General features: G+C 59.4%; 1 gene segment (V, D, J or C); it reads left to right on the top strand.

Moving 5' to 3' along the window:
• Positions 1–16,296, top strand: part of LOC145530219 (Ig alpha-1 chain C region-like) — a 275,477-nt gene extending 259,181 nt beyond the window's left edge. The window contains 3 exon segments of the C gene segment in view: positions 14,846–15,151; positions 15,346–15,675; positions 15,858–16,296. Coding sequence covers positions 14,846–15,151; positions 15,346–15,675; positions 15,858–16,252 — 1,031 coding nt within the window.
• Positions 16,297–22,968: the final 6,672 nt, after the last annotated feature.

A 22,968-nucleotide genomic window follows, 5' to 3' on the forward strand; every position in this document is an offset into this window, starting at 1 on the left:
CAGGACACACCCTCACACCCTCTCACCCAGGACACACCCTCTCACCGAGGACACACCCTCTCACCCAGGACACACCCTCTCACCCAGGACACACCCTCTCACCCAGGACACACCTCACACCCTCTCACCCAGGACACACCCTCTCATCCAGTCACACCCTCTCATCCAGGCCACACCCTCACCCAGGCCACACCCTCTCATCAAGGCCACACCCTCTCACCGAGGACACACCCTCTCACCCAGGACACACCTCACACCCTCTCACCCAGGACACACCCTCTCATCCAGTCACACCCTCTCATCCAGGCCACACCCTCACCCAGGCCACACCCTCTCATCAAGGCCACACCCTCTCACCGAGGACACACCCTCTCACCCAGGACACACCCTCTCACCGAGGACACACCCTCTCACCGAGGACACACCCTCTCATCAAGGCCACACCCTCTCACCGAGGACACACCCTCTCACCCAGGACACACCCTCTCACCCTCTCTCCCAGGACACACCCTCTCACCGAGGACACACCCTCTCATCCAGGCCACACCCTCTCACCGAGGACACACCCTCTCATCAAGGCCACACCCTCTCACCGAGGACACACCCTCTCATCAAGGCCACACCCTCTCACCGAGGACACACCCTCACACCCAGGACACACCCTCTCACCGAGGACACACCCTCACACCTCTCACCCAGGACACACCCTCTCATCCAGGTCACACCCTCTCACCGAGGACACACCCTCTCACCGAGGACACACCCTCTCACCCAGGACACACCCTCTCACCGAGGACACACCCTCACACCTCTCACCCAGGACACACCCTCTCATCAAGGCCACACCCTCTCACCGAGGACACACCCTCTCACCGAGGACACACCCTCTCACCCAGGACACACCCTCTCACCCAGGACACACCCTCTCACCCAGGACACACCCTCTCACCGAGGACACACCCTCTCACCCAGGACACACCCTCTCACCCAGGACACACCCTCTCACCGAGGACACACCCTCTCACCCAGGACACACCCTCTCACCGAGGACACACCCTCTCACCGAGGACACACCCTCTCACCCAGGACACACCCTCTCACCGAGGACACACCCTCTCACCTCTCACCCAGGACACACCCTCTCATCCAGGTCACACCCTCTCATCCAGGCCACACCCTCTTACCGAGGACACACCCTCTCATCAAGGCCACACCCTCTCACCGAGGACACACCCTCTCATCAAGGCCACACCCTCTCACCGAGGACACACCCTCTCACCCAGGACACACCCTCTCACCCAGGACACACCCTCTCACCCAGGACACACCCTCTCACCGAGGACACACCCTCTCATCAAGGCCACACCCTCTCACCGAGGACACACCCTCTCACCCAGGACACACCCTCTCACCCTCTCTCCCAGGACACACCCTCTCACCCAGGCCACACCCTCTCACCGAGGACACACCCTCTCATCCAGGCCACACCCTCACCCAGGCCACACCCTCTCATCAAGGCCACACCCTCTCACCGAGGACACACCCTCTCACCCAGGCCACACCCTCTCACCGAGGACACACCCTCTCATCCAGGCCACACCCTCACCCAGGCCACACCCTCTCATCAAGGCCACACCCTCTCACCGAGGACACACCCTCTCATCAAGGCCACACCCTCTCACCGAGGACACACCCTCTCACCCAGGACACACCCTCTCACCCTCTCTCCCAGGACACACCCTCTCACCCAGGACACACCCTCTCACCCAGGCCACACCCTCTCACCGAGGACACACCCTCTCATCCAGGCCACACCCTCTCACCGAGGACACACCCTCTCATCCAGGCCACACCCTCTCACCGAGGACACACCCTCTCATCCAGGCCACACTCTCATCAAGGACACACCCTCTCATCCAGGCCACACTCTCATCAAGGACACACCCTCTCACCCAGGACACACCCTCTCACCCAGGACACACCCTCTCATCAAGGCCACACCCTCTCATCAAGGACACACCCTCTCATCCAGGCCACACTCTCATCAAGGACACACCCTCTCACCCAGGACACACCCTCTCACCCAGGACACACCCTCTCACCGAGGACACACCCTCTCACCCAGGACACACCCTCTCACCCAGGACACACCCTCTCACCCTCTCACCCAGGCCACACCCTCTCACCGAGGACACACCCTCTCATCCAGGCCACACCCTCTCACCGAGGACACACCCTCTCATCCAGGCCACACTCTCATCAAGGACACACCCTCTCATCCAGGCCACACCCTCTCACCCAGGACACACCCTCTCATCAAGGCCACACCCTCTCATCAAGGACACACCCTCTCATCCAGGCCACACTCTCATCAAGGACACACCCTCTCACCCAGGACACACCCTCTCATCCAGGCCACACCCTCTCATCAAGGACACACCCTCTCATCCAGGCCACACTCTCATCAAGGACACACCCTCTCACCCAGGACACACCCTCTCACCCAGGACACACCCTCTCATCAAGGCCACACCCTCTCACCCAGGTCATACCCTCACACTTCTCACCCAGGACACACCCTCAGACCCTATCACCCAGGCCACACCCTCACACCCTGGACCCTGGACCCTCCCTTGCCCCACGTGGTTTCCTGCTGTGGCCCCAGCCTCCCGGGGCCAGCCCCTCTCTGTCAGTTGCCCACAGATGAACAGTTGGATGCACAGACACACGGGAACACACACAGATACACACACTGACACACATGGGCACCCACAGACACGTGGACAGACACACATGGACACACACCTGAGTGCACACAGACATGCATGTGCGTGCACACGTGGACAGCACACAGAAAGCAAAGGAGCCCAAAGTGGAGGCTGTGCTGGGGGAGGGGAGGCCCAGCCCCAGGACAGGAGGAGCAGGGGGCTGGGGGCAGCTCTGGATTCCCGCAGGTCGGGCAAGGTCCACATGCCTGGGCACAGCCCTCGGGTGCCCCTTGTGATGATCTGTTGACTCCAGGGGCCGTCCCGGGTCCAGGCTTCCCCTGAGGGCTCCAGGCAGGGAGGCCAGCCCCATGCTCTTCAAGGGGCCCCGAGGCTGACAAGAGTGAAGCTGAGCAGGAATGGGACCCAGGGGGCTGGGCTAGGCAGCCACGGGCCATGCAGTTGATGAAAGAGGGCACTCCCCGGGCCAGGGGACCACCACCTGCCATGGAGCAGGGAGTGGAGGTGGGACAGCGGTGAGGAGCCCACGAGGTGGAGTGGGAGTGACCAGCAGTCAGGAGAAAAGCTGTGTGAGACGGTGGGAGAGAAAACACCAGCCACCTGGGGGTAGAGGGACGGACGACAGACGGGCAGGGGCCAGAGTCCCCCGCACAGCTGCCTGCCAGCCCAGGGGCCTCCTGCCCCCGTGGCCAGGGCTGGCTGGAGGGGCACCAGGGCACCAGGCCCAGCTCCCTCCCCTCCCTAAGGGTGGCCAGGCCTGTCCTCTCCACCTTGACCTCAGGCCAGGGGGCTGACCACCCGGTGCCCACAGAGCTGGCCCTCGAGGACCTGTGTGCGGAGGAGGCCGAGAGCGAGGAGCTGGAGGAGACCTGGACCAGCCTCCTGGTCTTCGTTGTGCTTTTCCTCCTCAGCATGAGCTATGGCGCCGCCGTCAGCCTCTGCAAGGTGGGCACGGACACCCCGCTTCCGGGCAGGGCACCCAGAGGGGGGAGCCCCAGCTGGGCTCAGAACCCGCCTCACACGTGCCCTCTCCCAGGTGAAGTGGGCCCTGGCCGCCATCCTCCAGGGGCAGCCCCAGGCCTCCCGAGACTACACCAACGTCACGCAGCACTCGCTGCCTCCTGGTGTCTGAGCATCCCCGTGGCTGCCGAACTGCCCTGGGAAGGAGGAAGGAGCGGACAACCACTGAGGGGCTCAACAACCAGCACACGGGCGTCCACAGTCCAGCTCAGCCGCAAGGTCAAAGGCAACAAGGAGGCCCACCATTCACAGCCCCCACACCCACCCCACTTGGGGGCAAGTCCCAGGAGAGCATTTGTCCCCTCCACAGAAACTGGGCTGGGTGTGGACACTGACCACCTTGGGCTCCTCCCAGGCCCCTGGGGTGGGGGCCACACCCTGACTAACAGAACAGCTACCAAAACACAGGGAGGGCCTGGAGCGCACAGCCCACCCACGCTCAGAGTTCAGAGCCCACCTAAGACTTAAGAGCCCCGGTCCAGCCCAACCAAGCCAAGAGCTCCCTCCCCAGCCTCAGTCCCACCTCCTTGCCCCAGGTCGAAGGGCCCTGCCCCCCACCCTGCCCTGTCCCCATGTCCACCCTCCCTGCTGTCCACCCCCAGGCCCTGGGCCTACAGAATAAGGGGGCAGAGAAGCCCTTCTGGGGAGAGCTGTGGGAGTTTTCAGGGCTGCAGGCAGGGCCTCCAGAGTGAGAGGCAGGTCCCACAGCAGAGGAGGATTACCGCAGGGCCTGCCCCGTAGCCGGCTCAGCCCAGGCCCACCCCAAATGCCCCACTCAGCCCAGCAGCCCACCCCAAAACCCTCCCACTGTGGCCTTGTCTCACCTCTCTCTCCACAGGGCCTGCACTGCAGCCGGCTCAGCCCAGCAGCCCACCCCAAACCCCCCACTCAGCCCAGGCCCACCCCCAACCCCACCCCGACTCACCCTCAACCCCCTCCTCCACTGTGGCCTTGTCTGACCTCTCTCTCCTAACTTTTCCAAGTAAAGTTCATTAAAGTGAAAAATCCCATGAACACACTTTGGGGGACGTACCTGTGGTCCCACAGAAGGGGGAGGTGCCTCCGCCCAAGGAAGCAGACAAGGAGCAGAGGGAAGCAGGCAGAGGACAGCTCTGGGCTCTGAGCACCCAAGTGTCCAGCCAGGCCCTGACTCAAGCGTCCTTCGATGCCCACAGAGACCCCGCCTCAGCCTCCACCACACCTGCTCCGCTGGCCTCCAGCCCAGACTCACCGCCCTTCCCCACACGAAGGTCAAACAACAGTCCCACTCCCAGCAGGCAAACCCTAAGGGGTCAGTCATGGTCAGCACTGACAGGAAAGTCCATTCATAGTGAAGGCCCTTCTGAGAGCTGCCATCCACGCTAGGAGACCACATGCCATGGACGCCAACATGGATCAAGCAGCCTGCGGGGATCGAGGGTAGAACACCCAGGGTTGGGCAACTCTGAGGTTGTCCAGAGACACCGAGGGTCTGGTCCAAATAGAACACGAGACCAGGAGAGAGCCTCACACAAGGCCAAGGCCACAGCCCCGCCATGCTCCACCCTCACAGGTCAACACAACACACTTGCTCAGACTCATACAGTCAGGAAACCAGGCCCGAGACCAGACCCTACCTGCAGGGCTCTCTCGAGCCAAGGCCGGGTACCCTCCTCCCTGTCCCCTGAGCTGGGACTCCTGAGGGCAGAGGGGGGTGTCTTCTCTCTCTGACTTGCACCCCAGACCATAAGACCCACTGGGGACCCCAGAACAAGGGCCACAAGGGCTCAGCCCACTAAGGCCCTGTGAGCTGGGCATTGTCACACACCAACCACACACATCTTCTCCGAGTCAGGAGGGAAAGGGGTGAGGTAGGAGAGAGAGGGCCCTGGGCTGAGCAGGTGGAGTTTGCCAAGGGCAGTAAGTGATTCCCTGACATTCCAAGGGCAAAGCTAGTGGCAGGAGCTGAGCTCTGCTCAGGTAGAGACAAGAGGACCCTATCTATCACTCCTGAGATCAGGGAAGCCTCCCCAACTGCACCTGTGCAAGAAGGCTCCTCTGGAGTCACAAAGGGAAGGGAGGGTGCACCCCATAAGTGTGGTCAGACCTCCAGTTAGCCTGTGCTAGAATCTTTCTCAGTAAAAAGATGCATATGCTTGTGGAGAGGGCCCGAGGACAGGTCAGTGCGGGAAAAGAGGTGAGATAATCGGCCAGAGGAGAACAAAACCCAGAACTGCCCCATAGACATGAGTTAAAATAGACATGAGTCTACATACACATGAGTCAACATACACGTGAGTCTACGGACACGTGAGTCTACGGACACATGAGTCTACATACACATGAGTCAGCATACATGTGAGTCTATGTACACGTGAGTCTACCTACATGTGAGTCAATGTACACGTGAGTCTACGTACACGAGTCAACATACACGTGAGTCAACATAGACATGAATCAACACACACATGAGTTAATGACCTCTTCACTGCACTCCTCCCCGTTAAGGAGGATGCCCACACCCTTCCTCTCCAGGCTGGCATCTCCACCTTCCTCTGCCTTGAATAAACAAACCTCTTCTCTGTGTGCTTTCCACCTGTTGTGTTGTGTCTCTAATCATAAACTTGGCACCTGTATTTACAGTGTTTGCCTCCTTGCAACATTCATGCTATCAAATGAGGCAGAGCCAGGCGACCCTTCCTTCTAGTCTCCAGCCCCTGGTGCTCTCGCTGCTGGGACTCTGGGATCTCATCCAGGCTATGCGGGTCCAATTCCAGGGCAGGGAACTAAGCTCCTACTTCAGGACTGCTCCCTGCTGCCTCTCCGAGGACAGTGGCAGGCAACCCCTCTAGTCGGGCTGGACAGTGGGTGCTGGGCCAAAAGCAGGGCCTCAGAGAAAGACAAGAGGAAGGGTTATGCCAGCCAGCTGGGCTCTGAACCAGTGACCCTACTGCACGTGCCCTCCCAGCAGCAAGATGCCACCTTCTCGGGGTCCCCTCTGTCCCTCCTCCTCTTCCTTTTCCATTAACCCACCACTGAATGGTGCCCCCCTCCCAGAAGTTATGTCCATGTCCTAAGCCCTGGAACCCATGAGTGTGACCTTATTCAGTCTTTGCAGATACGATTAAAGGATTTTAGGATGAGATTGTGCAGTTCAGTTCAGTTCAGTTCAGTTGCTCAGTCGTGTCCGACTCTTTGCAACCCCATGAATCACAACATGCCAGGCCTCCCTGTCTATCACCAACTCCCGGAGTCTACCCAAACCCATGTCCATCGAGTCGGTGATGCCATCCAGCCATCTCATCCTCTGTCGTCCCCTTCTCCTCCTGCCCCCAGTCCTTCCCAGCATTAGGGTCTTTTCCAATGAGTCAACTCTTCGCATGAGGTGGCCAATGTATTGGAGTTTCAGCTTCAACATCAGTCCTTCCAGTGAACAACCAGGACTGATCTCCTTTAGGATGGACTGGTTGGATCTCCTTGCAGTCCAAGGGACTCTCAAGAGTCTTCTCCAACACCACAGTTCAAAAGCATCAATTCTTCGGCACTCAGCTTTCTTCACCATCCAACTCTCACATCCATACATGACCACTGGAAAAACCATAGGCTTGACTAGATGGACTTTTGTTGGCAAAGTAATGTCTCTGGTTTTAAATATGCTATCTAGGTTGGTCATAACTTTCCTTCCAAGAAGTAAGCGTCTTTTAATTTCATGACTGCAATCACCATCTGCAGGGATTTTGGAGCCCCCAAAATAAATCTGTCACTGTTTCCCCATCTATTTCCCACGAAGTGATGGGACCAGATGCCATGATCTTAGTTTTCTGAACGTTGAACTTTAAGCCAACTTCTTCACTCTCCTCTTTCACCTTCATCAAGAGGCTCTTTAGTTCTTCTTTGCTTTCTGCCATAAGGGTGGTGTCATCTGCATATCTGAGGTTATTGATATTTCTCCCGGCAATCTTGATTCCAGCTTGCGCTTCCTCCAGCCCAGCGTTTCTCATGATGTACTCTGCATATAAGTTAAATAAGCAGGGTGACAATATACAGCCTTGACGTACTCCTTTTCCTATTTGGAACCAGTCTGTTGTTCCAGTTCTGACTGTTGCTTCCTGTCCAGGTGGGCTTTAATCTAATGACAAGAGTCCTTACAAGGGACAGAGGAGGGGAGACCAGACTCAGGGAGGGAGGTCATATGAGGACAGAGGCAGAGATCGGGGTGCTGCCCGGGATGCCTGGGCCGCCAGGAGCTGGAGGAGGTAGGAAGTCGGGGAGAACACGGCCCTGTCCGCACCTTGATCTCCGGCATCGGCTCCAAGTGAAAGTCACTCAGTCGTGTCCGACTCTTTGTGACCCCGTGGACGATACAGCCCATGGAATTCTCCAGGCCAGAATACTGGAATGGGTAGCCTTTCCCTTCTCCAGGGGATCTTCCCAACCCATGGATCAAACCCAGGTCTCCCTTAGCTCCAAAGCATGAGACTAAATTTCTGTTGTTTTGAGCCCCGCAGTGTGAGGTCTTTGTCGCGGCCACAGGACCCTCGCTGCCAGCCAGCAGGCCTTGGCCATGCTGAGGCCCCTCTTGCTTCTGAAGAAGCCCAGGAGGACTCGTCCAGTCCCAGCTTTTTCCTCTCCAGCCTGGACCCACACTCAACAAGTCCCTGACTCCCGAAGGTGCTCTGTGAATCTTACCAACAGCGCCCACACAGGCTCAGACCCTTCCCTCAAGCTCTGCGGCTCTCAGTCCTATAGACCCCACGTCCATCCGTCTCAAGTCCAAGCTCTTCTTTCTGCCCCAAGCTCCATGCCCATCTGTGACCTTGGTGGGGTAATGCTGTCTGTATGGGGCACAGGACGCTGGAGAGGGTGGCCCCAAGCCCCCCCCCCACCCTCCTGTTTCCTGCATGTCCGCCAGGCCACATGTGACCACACATCCTGAGTCCCATCCCTCCAGCTCCCTCAGGGACAGCACCGGGGGACATGAGGGACACAGGAACCCCCGGAAGGCACAGAGCCCTGGGCACTCGAGGGCCAGCAAGAAGAAGGATCCTCGGAGCCAGTCATCCACGATGCGGATGCCTCTGGTACAGTGGGCATGGGGTGGACCGGAGGCCAGCCAGCAGCCTGGGAGGAAATGTCCCTCGTGGGTGACACTATGGGTGTCCTGGGGTTCATGATAGACCCCAGAGGTCTTTAAACCAAGCCAGGGTGTGTGTGCCCACCTGGCATGCCGTCCCAGGCTCCCTTTCCTCCATCCATCTCCCCCTCCCACCCTACTGGCCCCACCCCTGCCCCAGGGAAAAGCTGGTCTCCCCTGAGGCCCAGCATCTCCACCTGCCAGCCACCCTCCCCCACAATGGTATTCTTCCCAGAAGGGGACTGTTGGTCCCTGTGTTGCTCCAGAACCTTCTGTGTGTGAAGAAATGGATGAACAGGGCTTCCCTGGTGGTCCAGTGGTTAAGAATTCAGCTTGCAACGCAGCGGGCACCAGTTCAGTCCCTGGTCCAGGAAAATCCCCCCTGCCGCAGAGCAACTGAGCCCATGAGCCACAACTCCCGGGCTCTAGAGCCCACAGACTGCAAATGCTGAGCTCACAGGCCCAGAGCCTGTGCTCCACATGAGAGAAGCCACCACAGCGAGAGCCTGTGCACCGCGTCAGAGGGGAGCGCCTGCTGTCCGCAACCAGAGAAAGCCGGCACGCAGCAACCGAAGACCCAGCACAGCCAAAAGCAAAAATAAACCAATAAACTTTACACCAACACAGATGCAAGCCAAGCCCCTCAGCCCATTGTGTGCCCAGGCAGGGGCCACCTCCTGAGGGTCACCAGGGAGGCCAAGCACCTGGGCAGCTGGCAGGGCAGCTGGTGGGAGAACCCTGGGCAGGAAATAGGGAGGAGGCAGCAGGGGCAAGAGCTCAGCCACCCACACACACACAGGACTCCAGACAGGGGTGACCCCCACGGCCCCCACTCCAGCTCCAGGCGAGGACCCCACCACTCCTGGAGGAAGAGGAAGGGTCGTAGCCAGGCTGGAGAGGACCCCACACACAAGCCGCCCTGCGCCCTGGTGGTCTAGGAGGCCTGCGCCCTGGGGTCACCCTGAAGCGCCTGTCCCTCGGAGCTCCTGCCTCTGCTGACCCATGCGGCCTCCTCCCCCTCCAGCCTCACTTCTTCTCCACTCTGGGACCGTGTCTCCCTCAGGGACCCTAGGCCCCCAACTCTGGCTACTGTGGCCCTGACTCTGTCTACTGTGGCCTTGGCTTCTTTTCACCTCGGCCCCCAGCCCAGCCCCACGGACAGCCCCATGGGGCCACGACCCCACCCAACGGCGCCTACCTCTGTACCCACAAGGTCTCAGGCCAGGGGCAAGTTCCTGGGGGTCCCACAGTCCAGGCCACACACACCTGGCCCCACCACAGCCAGACCACAGACCAGACATGACGTGGAGACAAGCGGCCGCAACTGGCGGGACAGGAAGTGGGCGAGTGACCCCATCTATGGGGTCACGTAGCCCATCCCCAGCCTGCCCCTAACAGCATCAGCCTCACCAACAGCCCAAATGGCCCAGAGTGGTGTAGGGGTCAGCTGAGACGACACGGCCATCAGGAGGGCCTGGACAAGCCCTAGGCCTCCACCTACTCCGGCGCCTCTGGGGCAGATGAGCAGAGGGACCTGCAGTGCGGGGCCACATGGCCAAAAGGCAAGGGCCCCTCCCAGCTGCACTGGACCTCCGGGCAGCCATGAGCAGGTGGGTCCCAGAAGCTGTCGAGGGTCATCTCCTCTGTAGCTGGGCATACTAGGGCCTCCTGGGGTGGGAGGACAGAGGACAGACTCCAAATAGAAAGGCAGACTGCCACCCACCAGACACAGAGCAGGATGCTGTCTGTACAGAGCGGGCTGAGCTGGGCTGGAGCTGAGAGCTCGACTGGGCTGAACTGTGCTGGGCTGGGCTCAATTAGGCTAAGATGGACTGAGTTGGACTGAACTGGACTGAGCTAGGTGAGCTGAACTGAACTGGGCTGAACTGGGCTGAGTTAGGTGAGCTGAACTGAACTAGGCTGAACTGGGCTGAACTGGGCTAAGCTGGGCTGAATGGGGCTGAACTGGGTTGGACTGGGCTGAGCTGGGCTGAGCTGGGTGGGCTGAGCTGTGTGAACTGAGCTGAACTGGGCTGAAATGGGCTGAACTGGGCTGAAATGGGCTGAACTGCGCTGAACTAGCCTAGGCTGGGCTGAGAAGGGTTGAGCTGGCCTGAGCTGGGTGAGCTGGGCTGACCTGGGTGGAGCTGGACTGAACTGGGCTGGGCTAGACAAGCTTAGCTGAACTGGGTAGAGCTGGGCTGAACTGGGCTGAGCTGGACTGAGCTGGGTGAACTGAGCTGAACTGGGTACAGCTGGGCTGAGCTGGGCTGAACTGGGTTGAACTGGCCTAGGCTGGGCTGAGGGGGGTTGAGCTGGCCTGAGTTAGGTGAGCTGGGTGAACTGGGCTGGACTTGGCTGAACTGGACTGAACTGGGCTGGGCTAGGCAAGCTGAGCCGAACTGGGTAGAGCTGAGCTGAACTAGGCTGAGCTGGGTTCAGTTAAGCTAAAATGGACTGAGTTGAGCTGAACTGGGCTGAGCTAGGTGAGCTGAGCTGAGCTAGGCTGAACTGGGCTGAGCTAGGTGAGCTGAGCTGAACTAGGCTGAACTGGGCTAAGCTGGGCTAGGCTGGGCTGAGCAGGGCTAAACTGGGCTGAGCTGGGCTGAACTGGACTGAGCTGGGCTGAACTGGGCTGAATTGGGCTGAGCTGAGCTGAGATGGGCTGAGCTGGGTGAACCGAGCTGAACTGAGCTGAGATAGGTGAGCTGAGCTGAACTAGGCTGAACTGGGCTAAGCTGGGCTAGGCTGGGCTGAGTAGGGCTAAACTGGGCTGAGCTGGGCTGAACTGGGCTGAGATAGGTGAGCTGAGCTGAACTAGGCTGAACTGGGCTAAGCTGGGCTAGGCTGGGCTGAGCAGGGCTAAACTGGGCTGAACTGGGCTGAGCTGGGCTGAACTGGGCTGAGCTGGCCTGAGCTGAGCTGAGCTGAGCTGGGTGAACTGAGCTGAACTGGGCTGAGATAGGTGAGCTGAGCTGAACTAGGCTGAACTGGGCTAAGCTGGGCTAGGCTGGGCTGAGTAGGGCTAAACTGGGCTGAGCTGGGCTGAACTGGACTGAGCTGGGCTGAACTGGGCTGAACTGGGCTGAGCTGAGCTGAGATGGGCTGAGCTGGGTGAACCGAGCTGAACTGAGCTGAGATAGGTGAGCTGAGCTGAACTAGGCTGAACTGGGCTAAGCTGGGCTAGGCTGGGCTGAGCTGGGCTAAACTGGGCTGAACTGGGCTGAGCTGGGCTGAACTGGACTGAGCTGGGCTGAACTGGGCTGAGCTGAGCTAAACTGGGCTGAGCTGAGCTGAGCTGGGCTGAGCTGGGTGAACCAAGCTGAACTGGGCTGAGATAGGTGAGCTGAGCTGAACTAGGCTGAACTGGGCTAAGCTGGGCTAGGCTGGGCTGAGCAGGGCTAAACTGGGCTGAGCTGAGCTGAGCTGGGCTGAGCTGGGTGAACTGAGCTGAACTGGGCTGAAATGGGCTGAACTGGGTTGAAATGGCCTAGGCTGGGCTGAGCAGGGTTGAGCTGGCCTGAGCTGGATGAGCTGGGTGAACTGGGCTGGTCTAGGCAAGCTGAGCTGAACTAGGTAGAGCTGAGCTGAACTAGGCTGAACTAGGTTTAATTAAGCTAAAATGGACTGAGCTGGGCTGAACTGGGCTGAGCTGGGCTGAGCTGGGTGAACTGAGCTGAACTGGGATGAAATAGGTGAGCTGAGCTGAACTAGGCTGAACTGGGCTAAGCTAGGCTAGGCTGGGCTGAGCTGGGATAAACTGGGCTGAACTGGGCTGAACTGGGCTGAGCTGGGCTGAGCTGGGTGAACTGAGCTGAACTGGGCTGAAATGGGCTGAACTGGGTTGAACTGGCCTAGGCTGCGCTGAGCAGGGTTGAGCTGTCCTGAGCTGGGTGAGCTGGGCTGAACTGGGCTGAGATGAGCTGAGCAGGGTGAGCTGGGCTGAACTGGGCTGAGATGAGCTGAACTGGGTGAGCTGGGCTGAACTGGGCTGAACTGGGCTGAACGGGGCTGAACTGAGCTGGTCTAGGCAAGCTGAGCTGAACTGGGTAGAGCTGGGCTCAATTAGACTAAAACGGACTGAGCCGGGCTGAACTGAGCTGAGCTAGGTGAGCTGAGCTGAACTAGGCTGAACTGGGCTGAACTGGACTGAGCTTGAAAGGTTGTTGCTGAGCTGTGAATGATGCTGGGATTCTTGGCCTCCGGAGTAGAGGAATTCAATCTGGGGCCAGTGACAAGGCTTGATCTCTCAGAGCTTCTGTGTGATAAAGATTTATTAAAGTATAAAAGAGAGAGTCAGCTTCTGACATAGACATCAGAAGGGGGCAGAAAGAGGGCCCCCTGCTAGTCTTTAGGAATAAGTTATATTCCTATCAGGAGGCTATAATCAGAGAAAGGAAATGTCTCAAAACTCAGAGACTGGCACCAGGCCCCTTGCCCATAACATGCATTTTGATATAATGTTGGCACAAAGTGAGTCATCCCAGGCCATAAAATGATGGACATGAATCTGGAAGAAAGGCAGGTTTCTGAGCAAATACATGGTCTCATTAACATAGCTTAAGAGAATATTTGCATGGGTAAAATATACTGGTTTGTCAAGTTGGTTCTGAGTCTTAGGTGGAACTGACTTGAAGAAAGACAAAGTATAGAGTAAATAAATACATAGCTCATTTACATAGCTTAAGAAAAAATTTCCATAAGAAAAACTCACTGGTTAGCTCAAGGTTTGAGAAAAGTCAAGTTTAGGTGGAACCAGGTGTCGTCATGGCAACACAGAATTTTAAAAGAAACCTTCTTTTAAATTTGTACAGAGAAGGGAAAAAATCTGACACTTGTAGTTTGTTTCCTCCTGCCACTTAAGAGCGAGAAAAAATGTCTGACACTTGCAGCCTGTTTCCTCTGCTTGGAGACCCCTGGCCTTCCTGCCTGTCACCCTCTCAGTTGGTCTAAACTGGGCTCTGCTTGGCTGAGCTGAGATTAACTGGGCTGTACTGAGCTGGGCTGAATTGGGTTGAAATGGTTTTAACTGAGTTGACCTGGGCCGAGTTGGGTTGAGCTGGAGTGAGCTGGGTTGAAATGGACTAATCTAGTCTGGGCTGGGCTGGGTTGAATTGAACATGGGTGGACTGGGCTAGTGCCTGAGTTGACCTGGAGGCGTGGGTTGAGCAGGGATCGCTCCCAGAGCCCTTCTGTCCAGCCAGATAGCCCCCCACATTTCCTGGGGGCACACAAGGGCCATGCAGCCCCAGGGTGCACCTCTGACTCTCCCCTCTGCCTTCAGCTGTTGACAGGAAGGGAACCATGAAAACAGGTTCAGCCCACGCCCTCTGCAGCCAGGCCATCCAGGGGGCAGCCCTGAAGGACTGATTTGCTACTGCCAGCCTCAAAACCCTCCTAGTCCACGGAAGCCAACTGCTGGTTTAGGAGAACGGGTTGGGGGATTCGTCGGGGGTGGGAGGGCAGTGTGACTGAGACCCTACCCAGGAAGTGGGAGGGGGACACAGAAGGCAGGCTCCCCTCTCCCTGCCGGAGCCCCAGGACAGCCGAACTAAGCCCCCACAGACTTGGCTTCATGCCCAGGCTGCTGTCTCTGCTTAGCCCACTCTCTACTTCTCACGATCCCCCATACCCTGGGGGAGGGCAAGCTGGGCCCACCACACAGAGGGCAGCCGACGCTCCTACAGTGCCCACAGCCTCAGCTGGCCAGAGAGAGGGCCCCGTGTCAGCCAGGACTCCCACCCGGGAGTGGCCTGACCCAGAGGCCCCGTCTGAAGAGCGTGTGTGGTCCCCATGCTCAGAGATGGCTTGGCTGGACTCAGGTGGGCGTTGCTGACCCCAGGGGCACCTCGTACAAGCTGTGTGGCCTTGGGCCAGTCACTCATTCTCTGTGTAAGGGAAAGGTGGGCGTCGCCCTGTCCTGGTGGGCCGTCAGGGGGTCCGGTCAGCAGAGGCCTGCTGTCTCACGGTGCTCCGTGCGTTTCAGTGAGTGAGGCCAGCCCCAGCATCTTCCCGCTGAGCCTTCAGAACGACGACACAGCCGGGCAGGTGGTCATCGGCTGCCTGGTCCAGGGCTTCTTCCCATCGGCGCCCCTGAACGTGACCTGGAACCAGAGTGGCAGTGGCGTGTCCGTCAGGAACTTCCCCGCCGTGCTGGCCGGGAGCCTGTACACCATGAGCAGCCAGCTGACCTTGCCGGCCAGCCTGTGCCCAGAGGGCAACTCCATGACCTGCCAAGTGCAGCACCTCTCCAAAGCCAGCAAGACCGTGGATGTGCCCTGCAAAGGTAAAGGTCAGTGAGCAGGCTGGCCCCTGAGGCCCCGTCCTCCCACCCTGACCCAGCGCGGGCCATTTTCCTGTGGGCGCTCTACTCAGACAAGAGGGATTTGAGCCCCCGGTGCGGGTGGCCAGGAGGGGCCCGGGCTGGAGCTGGAGGCCAGGGAAGGCGAGCAGAGGGCTCACTGACCTGCCCCGCCTCTCTTTCAGTTACACCTGGGTGTCCCCCGCCGAACTGCGAGCCCCGCCTGTCCCTGCACCCACCCGCCCTCGAGGATCTGCTCCTGGGCTCCAACGCCAGCCTCACGTGCACACTTACTGGCCTGAAAACCGCCGAGAGTGCCAGCTTCACCTGGAGCCCAACCGGTGGGAAGACTGCTGTCCAGGGGTCACCCCAGCGTGACTCCTGCGGCTGCTACAGCGTGTCCAGCGTCCTGCCGGGCTGTGCCGACCCCTGGAACAGTGGACAGACTTTCTCCTGCTCTGCCACCCACCCCGACTCCCAGAGCTCACTGACAGCCACCATCAAGAAAAACACAGGTGGGCCTGGACCACCACGGGTGGGTGGCTGGGCACTCCACATGCGAGACACCCTCCCAAGCCTTCCCCTCCCTCTCCAGCCCTGCCCACCCCTCACAGAGGGAAACTGAAGCATGGGGTCCCAGGGGACAGGGGGCACTCTCCTCCCCGTGCAGACCCCTGACCCACTCTCTGCCCTGCAGTGAACACGTTCCGGCCTCAGGTCCACCTGCTGCCGCCGCCGTCGGAGGAGCTGGCCCTCAATGAGCTGGTGACGCTGACATGCCTGGTGCGGGGATTCAGCCCCAAGGACGTGCTGGTGCGCTGGCTGCAGGGGAATCAAGAGCTTCCCCGCGAGAAGTATCTGACCTGGGGACCCCTGCCCGAGGCTGGCCAGAGCGTCGCCACCTTCGCCGTGACCAGCGTGCTACGCGTGGACGCTGAGGTCTGGAAGCAGGGGGACACCTTCTCCTGCATGGTGGGCCACGAGGCCCTGCCCCTGGCCTTCACCCAGAAGACCATCGACCGCCTGGCGGGTAAACCCACCCACGTGAATGTGTCCGTGGTCATGTCAGAGGTGGATGGCGTCTGCTACTGAGTGCCCCACCCCCAGCCCTTGAATAAACTCCATGCTCGCCTGAAGCAGCTCTGCGCTTCCCTGCGGCCGCCTGTCTGTCCGTGCTCCTCCTCCGGGTCTGCACACACTGGGAGGGGGCAGGTCCCTTGAGGAAAGCAACCACGCCAATCCTCTCCAGGCTTCAGCGTCCCCTCAGCCTGGCGCTGGACATGCCTTCACGGCCATGCACGTGTGTGTGTGTGTGTGTGTGTGTGTGTGTGTGCGCACATGGGTGTGAGCACAGCAGTGAGGGCTGAGCTAGGGCTGACCATGCGAAGCAGACACAGCCTGGTGGGTACTGAGAGCAGTGGCCCCACGAAAGTCCCGGAGGGGAGTGGGGCGGGGGGGACTCAGTCACTTGTAGTTCAGGAAGCTGCCTCTAGGGGCAGCCAGTAGGCGCGAGCCAGGCAGAGCGGGGAGCCTGCCGGCTGGGGAAGAGCCAGAGCCTACCCAGGACGGGGCTGGAGGAGGAGAGGCTCAGCGAGGGCTGGATGCCAGGGGCCCCGCACCACCCTCTGCACAGGAGAGCCTCTGACGGAACAGAAAGGGGCCATCCCCGCCACGGGCACAGCTCTCCCCACCCCACACCCCATCACTCTGCACGTGTACACAGGGGTGCGCACACACACGCACACATGTTCTCATGTATGCACATGTTCTCTCTCTCTCACACACACACGTGCGGATGCACGCCTGAGCCCTGCAGGTGCAGGAAGTTGACAGCCCAGACCCAGCTCCAAGAAGGCTAGGGGAGTCCCTGCCCAAGCACCCAGAGGCTCCCCAGGCCCAGCTCCATGGCCCCAGGCCCCTCCTGGCCTCAGGCCCCCCGTGTGTCCAGCTGGGCACAGTTCAGGGATGCACTGGAGAAGCCCAGCACCTGCTCCCTGCTTGGCCCCAGATTCAAGTCTCCCATCCCTCCCTGAGCCCAAGTGTGGCCCAAACCATGGACAGTATGGCAGGCAGAGGGAGGGGTCAGAAGAGAGCCTCTCCACCCAGGGAACCTTGATAGCTTCTGCTCGGAGCTCCAGGCAGGAGGGAAAGCTGGGGAGATGGAGCCCAGGAGGACAGGCTGTGACTGTCGTGGGGCATCTGCTCCAGGGTCCCCACAAGGGGGCAGCTGGGCCCCTACTCTTGTCTAGACACCTTCTGGGCCCCCCCAGGGGACATGGCCTTCTGGCTTCCTCTCTCTTCTCCCAGGGCCAAGGTGGGCTGGAGACCCCTGCCAATGCTGGCCATTGCTCCCCTCTCAAGGGTCAGTCCCCACGGGTAATGGGTGAAGCAATGGGGAAGTGCTGCCACAGAGAAGGTGGACCAGCCGCCTAGAGCCAGGACCCAACCACAGGAGGAGCTTTCCATAGAGAAGGGGAAGAGGAAGGGTCAGCAGATGAGGGTGGAGTCAGCAGACAGCACAGAGAGAACACGTAACGGATGGAAGGGTGGACAGACAGGCGGACAGGAGGATGGATGGATGGACAAATGGACAAACAGGTGGGTGGATGGGTAAATGGTCAGAATGATAGATGGATGAACAGATGGACAAATGGATAGACAGAGATCTAGATGTATGGAGGTTGGATGGATAGGTGGATGAATAGACAAACAGGCAGATGGGTAGATGGATGGATGGACAGGTGGGAGAATGAATGAGTCGATGGGTGAATGGATGGGCAGGTAGTGGACGGATGCAGAGGTGGATGGATGAATGGATGGATGATTGAATGGGTCGACTATGACCCAGCAGGTCCAGATCCCACTCAACATGCAAGGCCTAGGCCTGGGACCCCAAGCTGGGGCTTTCACCTGGGCCTTCCTTGTGTTCCTTGTAGCTTTATCAGCCGTTTCCTGGGAGAGCAACAGAGCCCCTTGGTCTTGTCCATCCAGCCCTTGGCACACTGAATGACAGACCAAGATCCGTGTCTCAAGCTGGAGCACCCTGAGGGTGGGCATGGCTGGTCTTCTCTGGCCCCACCCAGGGCCCAGGCCAAGAAGGTCCAAGAACAAGGGCTTGCTGAGGACACAGACAGGGCTGGGAGTCAGGAGACCGTGGCCCTTAACTCTCCCTGGGGCAGCAGAGCAGTGCCCACCCTCCTGCCCTGCCACATCTCTCCCTAAGGTGTCCTGAGACCCCAGAGGCGGGAGTCCTGCAGGCGTCTTCAGAGCTGCAGGGTCCTGGCCCCTTCCCTGGGCGTCTGCAGCCTCAGTCCTGAGACTGGGCACTGGCTGCCGGTGTCCCCTCCTGAGAGTCGGGGCGGGGGAGGGCCCAGGCCTGGCAAACCCTCTGTGTCTTACAGAGCCTCAGCCCTGGCTGGTGTTGGACCTGATGCAGGACGGCCCCGAGGAGGACAGCCCAGACGCCAGCCTGTGGCCCACGACCGTCACCCTACTCACCCTCTTCCTGCTGAGCCTCTTCTACAGCACAGCGCTGACCGTGACGAGCATCCGGGCCACGCCGGACAGCCGGGAGGTCCCCCACTACTGAGCAGAAGCCAGCCGGGCAGGTGGGCAAGGAGGCAGAGCCGTGGGCTGAGGGGCGGGAGTGCCCAGAGTCACCAGAGCTTGAGTGTCCCCAGTGGGGGTCTGGCCTCAAAGGGGGATGGTGCCTGCATAGACACTGAGGATTTGTGCAGGCCGGGGGCAGACCCTATGTGCCCCTCCAGGGCAAGGCGTCTGCTTCCCTGGGTGTGGCCATCCCTGGACTCAGCCAGTGTACAGCAGCCAGGCCATGGTGGGGACAGGGCGTTGGCAAGGACCCTGCCCACCTCGGGAGCGCACCAGGCCCTGACCCTTCTTGTGTTGGCAGGAAGGAAACTTGAGGAGCCTCCAGAGAGCCCAGCTGGATAACAGACATCGACCTCAGTCAGAAGTCATGGGCCCACCCACAAAGGCCTTCCTTTCTGGTGCAATAAATGGTCCCAAAGGCAGAAGTTTTCAGACACTGAATAAGGGGAGGGGAAGGAGAGGGGCAGAGGCTCTGGAGACACAAATGCCTGCCTCATTGGTGAAGAAGGGTCTCGGGTGCATGGACGGGGTTCCCTGGCCTAGAATAATGAGCTGATCCTGCTCCCAAATATTAATCAAAGACTAGAGCTAGGCTTCATCAAACAGAGTATAAATATAAAGTAAGACCTCTACAATAACTACACTCAAGTTCTTGGTTCTTGGTTCTTGGTTCTTGATCACTGAGTCCTGGTTCTGATCACTGAGCCCTGGTCCTCATCACTGAGCCCTGGTCCTGATCACTGAGTCCTGGTCCTCATCACTGGGCCCTGGTCCTGATCACTGAGTCCTGGTCCTCATCACTGGGCCCTGGTCCTGATCACTGAGTCCTGGTCCTCATCACTGGGCCCTGGTCCTGATCACTGAGTCCTGGTCCTCATCACTGGGCCCTGGTCCTAATTAGCGAGTTCTGGTCCTCATCACTGGGCTCTGGTCCTGGTAACTGAGTCTCAGTTCTGATCACTGAGCCTTGGTCCTGATCACTGGGCCCTGGTCATGATCACTGGGCCCTGTTCCTGATCACTGAGTCCTGGTTCTGATCACTGGGCCCTGGTCCTGATCACTGGGCCCTGGTCCTGATCACTGGACCTGGCCCTGATCACTGGACCCTGGTACTGATCACTGGGCCCCGGTCCTGATCACTGAGTCCTGGCTCTGATCACTGGACCCTGGTCCTGACCACTGAGTCCTGGTCCTCATCACTGGGCCCTGGTCCTCATCACTGGGCCCTGGTCCTCATCACTGGGCCCTGGTCCTGATCACTAAGTCCTGGTCCTGATCACTGGGCCCTGGTCCTGATCACTGAGTCCTGGTCCTCATCACTGGGCCCTGGTCCTGATCACTGGGCCCTGGTCCTGATCACTGAGTCCTGATTCTGATCACTGGGCCCTGGTCCTGATCACCGGGCCCTGGTCCTGATCACTGAGTCCTGGTCTGATCACTGAGTCCTGGTCCTCATCACTGGGCCCTGGTCCTGAACACTGAGTCCTGGTCCTGAACACTGAGTCCTGGTCCTGATCACTGAGTCCTGGTCCTGATCACTGAGTCCTGGTCCTCATCACTGGGCCCTGGTCCTGAACACTGAGTCCTGGTCCTGATCACTGAGTCCTGGTCCTGAACACTGGGTCCTGGTCCTGAACACTGAGTCCTGGTCCTGAACACTGAGTCCTGGTCCTGATCACTTGGTCCTGGTCCTGATCACTGGGCCCTGGTCCTGAACACTGAGTCCTGGTCCTGAACACTGAGTCCTGGTCCTGAACACTGAGTCCTGGTCCTGATCACTGAGTCCTGGTCCTCATCACTGGGCCCTGGTCCTGAACACTGAGTCCTGGTCCTGATCACTGAGTCCTGGTCCTGATCACTGGGTCCTGGTCCTGATCACTTGGTCCTGGTCCTGATCACTGAGTCCTGGTCCTGAACACTGAGTCCTGGTCCTGAACACTGAGTCCTGGTCCTGAACACTGAGTCCTGGTCCTGATCACTTGGTCCTGGTCCTGATCACTGAGTCCTGGTCCTCATCACTGAGTCCTGGTCCTCATCACTGAGTCCTGGTCCTGATCACTGAGTCCTGGTCCTCATCACTGAGTCCTGGTCCTGATCACTGAGTCCTGGTCCTGAACACTGAGTCCTGGTCCTGATCACTGAGTCCTGGTCCTGATCACTGAGTCCTGGTCCTGAACACTGAGTCCTGGTCCTGATCACTGAGTCCTGGTTCTCATCACTGAGTCCTGGTCCTGATCACTGAGTCCTGGTCCTGAACACTGAGTCCTGGTCCTGATCACTGAGTCCTGGTCCTGATCACTGAGTCCTGGTCCTGAACACTGAGTCCTGGTCCTCATCACTGGGTTCTAGCCCTCATATTCTGTCATTCATCAGGAAGCCCCTGTTCTTGGCTTCATCACTTGATCTTAGATCCTGAGTCCTGGTCTCACCCGGTGGGTCCTGGATCTTGAACTTCATAAAAAGTGACTCACATGGAGGAAGAACCTCCCAGGAACCCTGAGGCTTCTGGAGATCCTCTTGGTCTGAACACAGAATGGAAATGAGGTGATGCCCCATCACTGACTTCACCCCTTCAAAGGTGTTTGTAGATGCCAGACCACCCTGATGGAAAGAGAACTGGCCCAGGGCCCAGGGTACAGGAACGAGAACCCCGTCCACAAGGGTCTCCAGGCAAAGAGTTACCAGAGGGGGAGGGCCTGGGTGCAGGGGTGGGGGAGGGTGGGGGAGGCAGGGGTGTTTGTGTCCTCTTGTTTTTCTCTTTCTTCTCAAGCCTCCTGCACCTCGTCACCTGCTGAGACATTCAAAACAGCTCTAGCTGGCTACTGAGTCATTGTGAGCACAGCCCAACCCAGGTGTCCCAGCCAGGCTGCTGTTCTGAGAATCGGGCCCCAAAACCGAGACCTGGCCAGGTGGGCCTGGGGCCTGGGCCTGGGGCCAAAGCCCAGGGGAGTCCTGGGGGGGGGGCAGTGAGTTCCCCAAGGCCTGGAGAGGGCCCTGTCCCCTCCCCCATGAGCCCTCATGGGCCTAGGACCAGCCAGGTTCTTCCCAAGGTCAGCTGGGGGATAGCCTGTTATCTGATAACAGGCTATAGCCTGATAATAGGGGATAGCCTGGCTATCTGAATAGCCAATATCAGTCTAGGATCAGCCAGGATAACTAGGGTCAGTCAGGATCATCCAGAGTCAACCAGGGTCAGGTCTTAGAAAGCCCAGAGTCAGCCAGGATTAGGCAAAGCGTCAATGGGTCAGGTCAGTCAGCTTGAGGTCAGTCGGGGCAGCTAGGGTCAACTCAAGGTCAGTCAGGGTCAGCCCTCAGTCAGACAGTGCCAGGCCAGGGTCAGGCAGAGTTCCACCAGGATCACAGGTTATTCTGGCATCCACCTGGGTTGGGCCAGGTCAGGGTGCTCTTGCCAGCCACAGGATCCCTCAGGGTGTGGGCCCCATGCTGGCTGAGCCCACAGCAGAGGGCTGTGGGGACCAGCCATGGGGCCCAGCAATGACTCTGCCTGTCCCAAATCGCATTCACCCCATCCCTCCTCTTCCCTCTGTGGGCCCTACAGCTGGGGATACATGGTGGGCTCAGCCCTGGGACCCCAGCAGCTTCCCCCAGACCACAGACCAAGACAGAAGCAGCCCACAGGGCTCACGGCAGGACCCCTCTCTCGCAGGGGCTCAGAGGGATCAGTGAGGGAACACAGCACCAGGGTCAGAGGGACAGGGCTGCAAGGGACAGAGATGGGGAGAGACAGGAGAGACAGGGACAGACAGACAGAGATGCACAGACCAACCAAAGGGAAACACAGAGACGCCAAGAGAGGAAGAGACAGAAAGGGCCGTGAGGTAGGCACAGACATCCGTGCAAGCCGCTCACACACTCACATACCCACTCTCGCCTGCACGCTCCTCACTCCAGGCCCTTAGCACCCAGAGAGCCCCGCTCCAGCTCACTCAGGCCGGGTCATGTCCTTCGGGGCTGGGGACCTGCCAGGTGTCTGCCTCCACTGGTCCCACTGCTCACTAGCCGTGTGCCCCTGTCCTGCCTCAGGGGTCCCGTCTGGGAGGCGGGCATGTGCCCTCTGCCCAGGGAAGGCCCTGCGCACACATGGTGTGGGAGCCCAGGGTGGGGTGGGGGCGGAGGTCAGCCAGCGCCTGGGAGCGGCCGATGGGCCCTGGGGCAGAGCGGGGCCTGAGCGTGGGTGG

The sequence above is a fragment of the Giraffa tippelskirchi genome, chromosome 12, assembly GCF_054371585.1.
Source record: "Giraffa tippelskirchi isolate mGirTip1 chromosome 12, T2T-mGirTip1v1.2.pri, whole genome shotgun sequence".
Classification (NCBI taxonomy): domain Eukaryota; kingdom Metazoa; phylum Chordata; class Mammalia; order Artiodactyla; family Giraffidae; genus Giraffa; species Giraffa tippelskirchi.